Source organism: Mesoplodon densirostris, chromosome 9 (assembly GCF_025265405.1).
Source record: "Mesoplodon densirostris isolate mMesDen1 chromosome 9, mMesDen1 primary haplotype, whole genome shotgun sequence".
Lineage (NCBI taxonomy): Eukaryota > Metazoa > Chordata > Mammalia > Artiodactyla > Ziphiidae > Mesoplodon > Mesoplodon densirostris.
Window position 1 is genome coordinate 67,785,092 of NC_082669.1, and position 11,344 is coordinate 67,796,435.

Here is an 11,344-nt window from a genome sequence, read left to right on the forward strand (position 1 = left end):
AACAAATATAATAATGATGAAAAAGTTTGAAATTCTGTGAGAATTACCAAAATATGACTCAGAGACATGAAGTGAGCAAATGCTGTTGGAGAAATAGCACTGAGAGATTTATCGATGCTGGGTGGCCATAAACCTTCAATTTGCAAAAAATGCGATATCAGTGAAGCACAATAAAACAAGGTATGCCTGTATACAAATGGGCTTAAAAGGAAAAGAATTTTAAAATATTTCCCATACAAACATTAATCAAGAAAGTGGAGTGGGGGGCTTCCCTGGTGGTGCAGTGGTTGAGAGTCTGCCTGCCGATGCAGGGGACACGGGTTCGTGCCCCGGTCTGGGAGGATCCCACATGCCGCAGAGCGGCTGGGCCTGTGAGCCATGGCTGCTGAGCCTGCGCTCCGCAATGGGAGAGGCCACAACAGCGAGAGGCCCGCGTACCGCTAAAAAATAAATAAATAAATAAATAAAAATAAAAGAAAGTGGAGTGACTTATTAACATCAGGCAAAGTAAACTTCACAACAAGGAAAATTACCAGGTTGCATTTCATAATGGTAAAGGGATCAATTCATCAAGAAGGCACATCACCTCTAACCTTGTATGCCACTAAAAACAACCTCAAAATATATAAAGCAAACTTAACAGAACTGAAAGGAAAGTTAGACAAATCTACCATCACAGTTGGCGATTTCTACACCCCTGTCTCAGTGATCAGTAGAGCAAGTAGACAAAAAAGAATCAATAGGAAGTTGAAGATATAAACACTGTTAAACAACTTACTCGCCATTTATAGAATACCTGATAACCAAAGAGTATACATTTTAAGTGCGCTTGAAACATCTTTCATGTTGTTTTTTGTACCACTATCTAGCTAAGAATGACTTGCATTTTCAAAGCCAAATACTCTGTTTAAAAAGCAGAGTATGAGAGTCTGCATATGGCCTGCAAACCCTGAATATTTCATACACAGAAATTTTGCCAAACCCCTTTTACACAAAGGATTATACGCCAAATTCTAGGAAAGACAAATCTAGTTTATAGCGATAGAATCAGTGGAGGGGATTGAAGGAGAAGGGACTTAGGGGAACCTTTGGGGCGATGGTGGTTGCATGTGTATGTGTATTTGTCAAAAGAACTATCGTAAGATGAACTCTTGTAAGTTAAAGATAAAATTTACAAGAAATTTTAAAACATTTCTGGTCTCCCAGAATTAATGTCTGTTTATGCTAAAATAACATCAAATGCCAATAAAGTAAACATAGGTTACTAGCAGATATCATTATCTACAAACAAGACAGGTTTTAAAAAATTATTCTCAAATAATGGCTATCTCCTTGCTAATTTCAGCTTTTTTTATAATTATTACCTACTCTACACTTAGATAGTGCTCACAGAGACAATATATATACTGTTTATATGGAGTCTTTAATGCATGTTTGCACAGACTTCAGACAGAACAGTAAAAATGGAGGCAATCAGTGAAAAAAAACCATTCATATGATGCATGAGATTATCACTGCTAGAAACTAGCAAAATGCAGTGTACCATGTATCAGCCATACAGCTTCAAGGACAACCACATGAGGGCACTCTTTTCCCTGCCCTGAGCTGCTTGTGAGATAAGACACATCCAAATTGATCTTCATAATGTGAGGAAATACTTCATAAGCTGAAATACAGGTATTACACAAAGTGCTTTATAAAGGTGAATTCTTATAACCTGAAATGGAATGGGCGTATCTCAGGATGTGAACATATGGCACGCAGGCAGTGATTTTTGTGGGCATAGCATTTTATATTGACATGTCAAGCAGAATCTTTAAACTTCTTTTAAGCTGAACTTCATCAACATAAGTGTCAAAGTTTATTTTGGAAATAGTATGGGAGTTTTAAATTTTCTTTCTGTAAGATGACAAGTTGGTCATTTTTACATCTGTTTGGACAGTAGTGAGAACAGTGGTCTTTTTGCCAGCAGGCCTGTTTTTGACAAATTTATTGTAATTATTCTAAAACTGAATTCTAAAAAATTTTTCTTTGGTTTTACCTTGATCTCAAAATCAAAAGAATTGGTCATGAGTCACTTGTGGAATTTTATAAGACTAACCACATTTTTGGGTGCCTCCCAAAATACTGTTTGGTGCCGTTGTTAGAATAATTAATTTAGTATTCCTTATGAAATAATTTAAATTTGACTTCAGCTGTTGTATCTGGATTGTTGACCAAGTTGTATTACACTTAAAATGAAAAACAGTTTAGCAATCTGTAAAACTTCTTTAAATTAAGGCATGGGATATGTGTTTTCACCAGTATGTAATGTGCCTTGTTTCTTTGTAGGGAATTTACTATTGAAACTGAAGGGAAAACATTTCAGTTGACAAAAGACATGGTCAATGTGAAGAGGTTCCAGAAAACACTATATGGTAAATTTGTAAAAATAATTAAGGAACAAACAAACAAAAATCATTACTCCTTAAAGGCATTTTGTTTTTTTAAGTTTTGTAGCATAACCATTTTACGGAAAATTTGAAGAAAAATAAATCCTTAATGCTATAACCCTAAATTTGATGAATATGTTCAAGGTATTATCTCGGGTTTTGTTTTTTTTTTTAAACATAATTGTACTCATACTGAAGAATAATTTATAATGCCACCTTTATGTTTCCTGTGACCTGAGGTACATATGAAGAATATCTCTTTGATTAAAAACATCTTTTTTTTTTTCTCACTTTAAGGAAAAGTCCTTTTGTTTCTTAAGCAAAAGAGAGAACTCATCCCTTCTGTCTATTTTGGAAAATTAACTTGTTAAAAGTAGTTTAGATTAGTGATCTTTCATGCTTTTTTTAAAGCCAAGGAGATGATTATTTTTGGTAGAACAAATTCCATGAATTGGGAAATGACTATTCTGGAGAATATACGAAGGATGCTTGTGGTTAACTGGCTGAATTGAAGCTTCTGAAAACTAAGAATAGTGGGTATTTGAGATGCTACTGCCCATGGAGCAAGCAGGCCTCCTTTTCCATTTGTGTTTGGCCTGCATCGTTGTCACCAGGCTGCAATGAGCTGTAAAAGGAGTCTGAAAAGTGATAGGAGGAAGCAGGGGATCCTTCTTCATGCTCTGGAGCTTTTTAGCCACTATCCTGGCAGCTGGCTCAGAGCTGTACTTCACCATTGCTTGGATGCCAGGAAAGGATGAGCAGGAAATGCCTTGATCATATTTCTGAAATGTTATTCTCATGTGTAAGTTTTTGGTTCCAATTATCTCATTTCTCTTGAAACATAAATTCTCCAAGGTTAGGGTCAGTTACCTTAGATCTGGATAGTGCTTAGCCATGCTTCCTTTCTGAATAATAAGTAATAATGAAGACAGTTCCTGTGTATACCACAGGCATAGCCTCACCCATGGGAAGAGCTGTGGCACCCCAGGTAAATGTATTGGTTGAGTGCTGGTCCCTGAGCCAACTCTTCTTTGAGGGGCTCCTGACCCCAGAACCTTGGAAATACGATGGCAGTAACTTGGCTCTCTTAAGGAGTTCTCATCCAGATAGCAAGATAAAGAGTAAAACACAAATCACATGATACTTGTTGTATGTAGGAGTTGTTTTTGTTAATTTTGCCAGCTGTGGTGGTAGACTTTTTAATTCCAGCAAAGTCTTACAGATGCTCTAGAGTTTTAATGCTTTCTGCATAGCCGAGGCAGATGATAGAGTGTGGCTGCTATTGTCCATAGCTTACCAACTGGGGAAGGAATACCCTGGTATCTTGTTTCATTTTTATGCTGTATAAACAAAATTAAATTTGGTAAAAAAAAATTTCACTCCAGTTTTCTCTTTAAAGGCATTGTGTTTTCTACCAGGAAATAGTTTTTAGGATTGTTCTTATTTCTTTGTCCTGATGTACAAGGTCGATCACAATCTATCTAGAATAGAGATATTTTTAGGGCCAGTAAGAATTGTTTAGAGAGGACCTGAAATGCATTATGTGAGGTTTGAGAGAGTGTTACTGAATTTCTCTCTCTCTTGCAGTGGAAGAAGTTGTTCCGAGTGTAATTGAACCCTCATTTGGCCTGGGTAGGATCATGTATACAGTATTTGAACATACGTTCCAAATACGCGAGGGAGATGAACAGAGAACGGTGAGTTATCATGTACAGTGTACTGTTTGTTCTCTTACAGTGTCAGAGAGCAACATTTACTGAGTGATGTTAAGACAACTCTGAAACAATCAGTTATTTACTGTAATGTTAACACCTTTGCTTAACTGTTTACAAAACAAAGCACTTTTTTATCTCATTTGAGCTTGGATGTGTAGGTTATTCTAGATGCCATTGTTTTAGTTGCATTTGAGTTCTGAGACAGAACATATTACTTTGGGAGAACTGTCTGTATTGCATCAATAGAAGGAATGGTACTTTCTGGATATACTCGTGTTTTCAGAAAATTGGGAAGGAGGAGATAATTCATAGAATTTGGTCAAACCAAAAAACTGTATTTACACATTGGTAAAGCATTGAAAGGAACCTTCTCAAACTGCATAAAATAGTCTGGGGTATGTTGGGGGTAAAAGATGTAAATTCCTAGGTTCTATTCCAGAGATACTGATTCTCACTAGGTCTGAGACTCAGGGATCTGGTTTTTTGGTTCTTTTCTAAATAAGAACCCCAGGTGATTCCAGTGTGGGAGATTGACAGATAATAAATTGGGCAGTAGTATGTGAGGTGTAGCCTTTCCTAACATTCAAGCCTAGCTAAAGATAAATGTTTTTAAGAAGTTTTCATCCACTCCCTCAAGTTTTCTTTTGGCTCGGATGCTTTTTTTTTTTTTTTTTTTTTGCGGTATGCGGGCCTCTCACTGTTGTGGCCTCCCCCGTCGCGGAGCACAGGCTCCGGACGCGCAGGCTCAGCGGCCATGGCTCACGGGCCCAGCCGCTCCGCGGCATATGGGATCCTCCCAGACCGGGGCACGAACCCGTATCCCCTGCATCGGCAGGCGGACTCTCAACCACTTGCGCCACCAGGGAGGCCCTGGCTCGGATGCTTTTGAATCACTGCTGCATGCCTTCCACATATCTCTTCATTCTGGCTAATTTCACCTTTCTCACCTCGCTCGCCTCTGCCTGTGGAAATCGTACTCCTTTAATTTATAGCTTCAGGTTTCCAGGAAAGGCACTCAGAAGAAGAATGCTAGGGAGGAGAGGTTGTATAGGTCAAATTAACTGAAAGAAGCATTCTTACCTGCATGAGCAGCTGAAGCTGAGTGTGTACCCAATGTTGGACATGAGCTCTGTAGTTCTTTCTAGGGTGTTTCATCTTGAAAACGGACTGATGAGTTCTTGGCACCAGTATTTTTAAAAGTCTGACGTACCATGGGTAATGTGTAGCTAATAAAGCTACTCTTTCATTCTCTGCCGTAAAGTTATCTTCATTTCCTGACATTTAAGGAGCAGCTTTTCATTCATTAACAGATAGTAAGAACCTGAGCCAGACACCAGACATGCAAACATAAGGCATGGTTCTTCCTGAGGAATGATGTCATACTTAACGGAATGTGCTCTTTTTAGAGGTCAAGTTTGCTTCAAGCTTTTCCTATTTTTCTAATGAAAAGTTTTTAATAAAATCTTTTAGCTATTCCTTTGAATCTAATGGTATTGATGTAACTAGAGTTTTAATAAAAATTTCATAAAGGCTAGGCAAGAATAAATGAGTTACAGTGTTTTATGAGTTGCATAGAGATTCTCTTCATGGAGAGAAATTTGATTAGGCTGTGAGAAGCCAAATATGTTTCTGATTTGTTAGCACATAGTCCCTCGATCCATCTTCCTGTAAATTTGGTATAAAAACATTGCTGGTGAGATAAAAAAATTAGTTTTCTATAAAGGCAGGTCCCCACTTCTCTCTCACATTAAATGAAATTATCGCAAGATGGAGGAGAGGAGTGGGATTCTGAGTGTTCCATGATTCAGGTGCTATGTTGGTAGAGTCTAGGGTTTACTTACAGTGGAATATTCACCATTGCTTGGCATTTAAGATTAATTAGCCTTTTGGGGGCTAAACTGGACCCTGTGTCATTCATTAATTTACTGGGACCTGTTCATTCTGAGTCTCATATTCTGGCCTTCAAGTGAACCTTTTTTACAGATATTATTTAAAAACTATCTTCAGCTCTCATTTCCAGCCCCAAATGGTAGACTAGTTTGCCTTCAACAGAATATCTTTGTTTTATTTCTGAATAAATCTGAAACCTGTTTCGGGAGCAGTTTAGGAGGGCTGTACTTTTCTATGGGTATACAGAGCATCTTTCTTGTTTGATTTCTGCTATTTCTTTGGGACACACATTTGTGAGCTAATTAAGCTTTTCTGTTTTACTTAGTCGCTAAGGCTCAGAGAGCCTTCAGCTATGCTGAATCTCTTAAAGGACAGAATGGAATTTTGTCTTTTGACACTACTTCTCTGATGATTTGAGGGGAGGTTCTTTAGGGATCTCCACAGAAAGAAGTAAGGCTTCTAAGTGGTACCAAATAATTACCATCTTAGATGGTAGCTTTCAGAATGCCTTTACATCATTTAACTTTCTTACAATAGACCTGCCAAGTAAGCAGAGCAGAACAGATGGTAGAGATCTACTTTTTAGATGGAGAAACTAAGGTCCAGAGAGGGAGAGTTCACTGAGTTGGTCCAAATTCAGAACTGAGAACGAGATCTTTCTGATTCTAGTTCTGGTTATCCTGCTTTCTGTGTTTTGTCACACTGCTTTTTCATATCATGTTTTCTAGTATTTTGATAGTGAAGATTGGACATTAATGTTTAGATCTTTATACACTAACATATTTGGATTTCTTTCTTTTCAAACCATCTAGTTCTTCAGTTTCCCTGCTGTAGTAGCTCCATTCAAATGTTCCGTCCTTCCACTGAGCCAAAACCAGGAGTTCATGCCGTTTGTCAAGGAATTATGTAAGCAAATCCAGTTGGGTAATTTCCATGGGAATACTGTCAAGTAGACTGAATTTTAGGAAATGTCTCTCTTTTTTATATATAAAATTTTATTTATTTATTTATGGCTATGTTGGGTCTTCATTGCTGTGCGCGGGCTTTCTCTAGTTGCGGCGAGTGGGGGCTACTCTTCATTGTGGTGCGCGGGCTTCTCACTGCGGTGGCTTCTCTTGTTGTGGAGCACAGGCTCTAGGCATGTGGGCTCAGTAGTTGTGGCTCGTGGGCTCTAGAGCGCAGGCTAGGTAGTTGTGGCACACGGGCTTAGTTGCTCCGCGGCACGTGGGATCTTCCTGGACTGGGGCTCGAACCCGTGTCCCCTGCATTGGCAGGTGGATTCTTAACCACTGCGCCACCAGGGAAGCCCCAGAAATGTCCCTTTTCTTCAATAAAAATACATATTGAATAAAGAATAAATCTAAGGGATTTTAGCATCTACTCTGATTTCTAAGAGAGTGAGTATGCTTGCTCAGGATGTTTTCTCTTGCATTTGAATGAGTCAGCGTAGGACCCAAGAGTCAGATTTCAAACATGCTTGCTTCTCCTATTGACCCTGCTGCTTGCTTCATCAGGAACCCTAGTGGAGGGTAACATCCCTAGTGGATCTACAGCCACTGGACCCACAGCACTGAAAGGGATCCTAGTGGCCACCTGGTGTGGCCCACATATTTCAGAGTTGGGAAACAGGAAGCGTTCACTGAGCTGCTCAGGGTCATGCAAGCCTCCTGGCCTTGGCTCTTAGTCTGAAGCTCGTTCCTCTGCAGCTGAATGAGATGTAGGTATGAGTGAGGGGTTGGGCGCCAGCAAGGGATTATACTTTTGGAATTTTTCTTTCTCTTGCAACTGCAACTTACTGCTCTTTTGTGTTAGTCCCTTTTATAAGTGTCCTGAGCTTGTACGACATTTAGATGACATTTCTCATTTTTAAATTTTTAATTTACTTAATTTATTTTGGATAGCGGAAGCCTTGACCAGGCACAGCATCTCTCACAAAGTAGACGATTCCTCGGGGTCCATCGGAAGACGCTACGCCAGGACTGATGAGATCGGCGTGGCTTTCGGCATCACCATTGACTTTGATACAGTGAACAAGGCCCCTCACACGGCAACCCTGCGGGACCGAGACTCCATGCGGCAGATAAGAGCAGAGGTGGCTGCCTTCTCTTTGGCATTTTTAATCTTAGAAATGTGTACTGGTTCCTTCTAATTTGAGATGGATTTTGTTGTGTTTATGCTCCCCCCTTTTTTTTTCTTTTTAATTTTAATTATAAGTTACTATCAGAGCACAGATTCTAAATCTCCTCGGCTTAATTATGAAAATATTCATTAACACTTCTCTAATATTTTATAGCCATTTAGATCACTCTGGGCTCATTCTCTGACAGTTCCCTTTTATAGTTATTTATTTGGACAAGGGAAATATATGATCCTCGGTGGTTGTTGCCATAGTTTTATTGGTAGGCTTTGGGGGGCTTAGACAGTTTTATCTTTATATTTCTATATAAATGTACACATGAGTATGTATAAACTTTTTCATGTTAATCAATTCAAAACAGTGAATAATGTTTCAGTAATTTTACTTGATGGGAAGGGAACAGTGGAGATGGGAAAAGTACAGGAGGGAAAGGAAAGAGTGGCCACTTTAATTGACAGTGGCCTGACTATTTTGAGCAGGTTTTTATTTAGAGTACCTATTATGTGCTCTGCTTGTTACAGAGACTTAGTAATAGGGGAAACAGAAGTGAAAGACTGCTTTTTTCCAAGGGAATTTTTAGTCTACTACAGAGGTCACAGATTTCTGGCTCATCTTTTTACAGAACCAGATCTAGCTACTCTGAACCGATGTTCCCATCAGGCAGGGGTTCTCAAAGTGTGGTCCCTGGACCAGCAGCATCTGCATCACCTGGGAACTTGTCAGGAAAGAGAAATCTCCACCCCAGACCTACTAAATCAGAAACTGGGATGGGCTTTCAGTTTGGAGAGAGAGGGAGGTAGGGAGAACTGGTTTAACAAGCCCTCCAGGTGATTCTGATGGTTACTCAAGTTTGAGAACCCCTGCTGTGTGGCAGCCAATGTTTGGTTCTGGCTGAGGAACAGCTGGCCCCCTTAATGGGGGCTCTCCAGTTTCCCAGCTCCCTTCACTCATGTTACTTGATTGACCCCAGTTCTAAGAGTTAACTTTTACACACATGAAGTAACTTCAAGTGGCACAGAGATTTGGAATAATTAGGAAAGGCTCTGCGGGAGAATTGAGTTATCCAGGGAGCAGGCAGGCACTCTGGGTGGGAAGAAGAGCATGAACCCAGGCCTGGGAAGGAGGTGAGTGTAACTAGGTAAAGAGGATTCAGTGGGAGTCACAAGAAACATGCTGCCGGGACCAGTGTGTAGAGGGATCCTGTCATTGTGTAGACACTGACTTGGCTCTCTGTATAGTTTCCTGAGTTCAGGGTAAATCCTCTTTTTGACAATCTAATCGAGTTGATTGATTCTGGGACTTCTCTTTCCTCTTACCCCAGGTCTCTGAACTGCCCAGTGTAGTTCGCGATCTGGCCAATGGTAGCATCACGTGGGCTGACGTGGAGGCCAGATATCCTCTCTTTGAAGGTCAAGAAACTGGGAAAAAAGAGACAATCGAAGAATAAGGACAGTTTTGGCAACTTTTGACCGTTCGCGCTAATAAAAGAATAACTCTCATCATGTCCACTTTACAAAAAAAAAACAGCATTGCATCTCCTCCCGGGGACTTCATTTTACCCTCAGTGGCTGCCTGATCTTACTCCCACAATTAAAGCTGAAGAATTCTGAACAAACCTGTAATCCACTTGCTCATCTTTCCGCGTTTTCAGCAAAGCTATTTCTCCTACCTTTGGGTAGACACTCATGGCTTAATGTTAAACACAGTTAATACGTTTTAAAATTAACTTTATTCATAGAGCCGTAAAGTTCACCTGTTTGAAGCTTACAATTTGATGGCGTTTAGTATATTTACAGAGCTGTGTAACTGCCTTCCAATTTTAGAACATCTCGTTGCTCCAAAAGGAGCTCTCATGCGCATCCCAGCCCCAGCTGCAAGCAGCCACTCATCTGTCTTCTGTCTGTGGATTTGCCTTTTCTATCCTTTCTCTTTCTCCGAGAAGGTGGTGATGCACTGGGCCAAAGAGGCAACAGTCTCTGAGTAGGTGGGCGGCTTCTGGGAGGAGCTGAGGTGCGGAGGAGGCTTGCTGGGGTGGGGTCAGGGCTGCTGACCCGATTGTCCTGCTGACAGAGTCTCCGGGAGGGGGTGCCTTGACAGAAAACTTCTATTTGAATTTTAAGACCTGCTTGTACTTGGCTTCCCAGGTAGCCCTGGAAATCACTGAACTCCTGATGCTAGAGGAACCCCATCTGCCTTGTCTGACTTGGCACTTCTCGGCCATCACAGCGTCTTGATTCTAGCCTAGTAGTTTTTAGCTCAGCTTTTGAGGGACTTGACTTCTATGATGTTTTTGTACAGGACACTCAGAACACAGATGTTTATTTGTTAGGAAAAAATTCAAGGATGTGCCAATTTGAGCAGCTCTTTATTTACAGACCTAAGACTGGCTTCCCATCTTCCTCTCAGACAGTAGAGGGGAGGGGAGGGGCCCTTTCCAGAATGTTTTCCTTTGTCTTGAGTGTGAAGAGCAGTTGAAGAATGCCCCAGGGATTCTCTCATCTTTATCTCATCTCTGATGACGCCTACCACAGTATTGCACATAGTAGGTAGTCAATAAATAGACTTTGGATGAGTCTTGAAGTTTTGAACAAATCTCTGGGGAAGAAAGCCTTTCACTGAAACTTATTTCTCTTCTACCCAGTGCTTTTCAAAGTATTCATTATTAAATTAGAAGGAACTAGCTTTTAAATAAACTGAGTTTTTATTTTCTAGGGATTCTTTTCACCTCAGATTCCTAATAATACAGCTCTTCACTTGGGGTATATTCCAGCATTGTCACATTGGGGCTGGAGTGGGGGTGGGGGGCAGTTGTCTTCTTCCCATTTATTTAACTTCCTTTTACAGGGGGCACCTCCATAGTCAGACAGTCACCACCACCTCAGACATTGTTATGAGCTCCTTGATGGGAAAAGATATATTAAACACATAGTGGGATTTACCTACTTTGGATCATAAAGGGATTGGAACCCTAGCGCTCTTCGCTTTTCATTGGAAAATACATTTGCCATGAGTTAGATGCTGGATATTAATTCTACCAGCCCTGCTTTCTCTGTTCTTTCCTCTATGCGCAATGCATGATTTCTCCTGAGAGAACACCCAGTGTCTCTGAAGCGACTGATTACCTGAGTGGGGAAGATGGGCCAGTGGCAGAGCCCTCTGGTTCTGTGTCA

General features: G+C 40.5%; 1 protein-coding gene across 1 annotated transcript in view; it reads left to right on the plus strand.

The window, feature by feature from the left end:
* The window catches only part of GARS1 (glycyl-tRNA synthetase 1), a 40,724-nt gene extending 30,935 nt beyond the window's left edge, over positions 1–9,789 (plus strand). Inside the window, exons 13-17 of the mRNA XM_060108308.1 lie at positions 2,332–2,417; positions 4,020–4,129; positions 6,850–6,943; positions 7,939–8,129; positions 9,496–9,789. Of these exons, the coding sequence (XP_059964291.1) occupies positions 2,332–2,417; positions 4,020–4,129; positions 6,850–6,943; positions 7,939–8,129; positions 9,496–9,621 (607 nt within the window). The 3' untranslated portion in view covers positions 9,622–9,789. The remainder of the gene's footprint in view (positions 1–2,331; positions 2,418–4,019; positions 4,130–6,849; positions 6,944–7,938; positions 8,130–9,495) is intronic.
* The last annotated feature ends 1,555 nt before the right edge of the window (positions 9,790–11,344 follow it).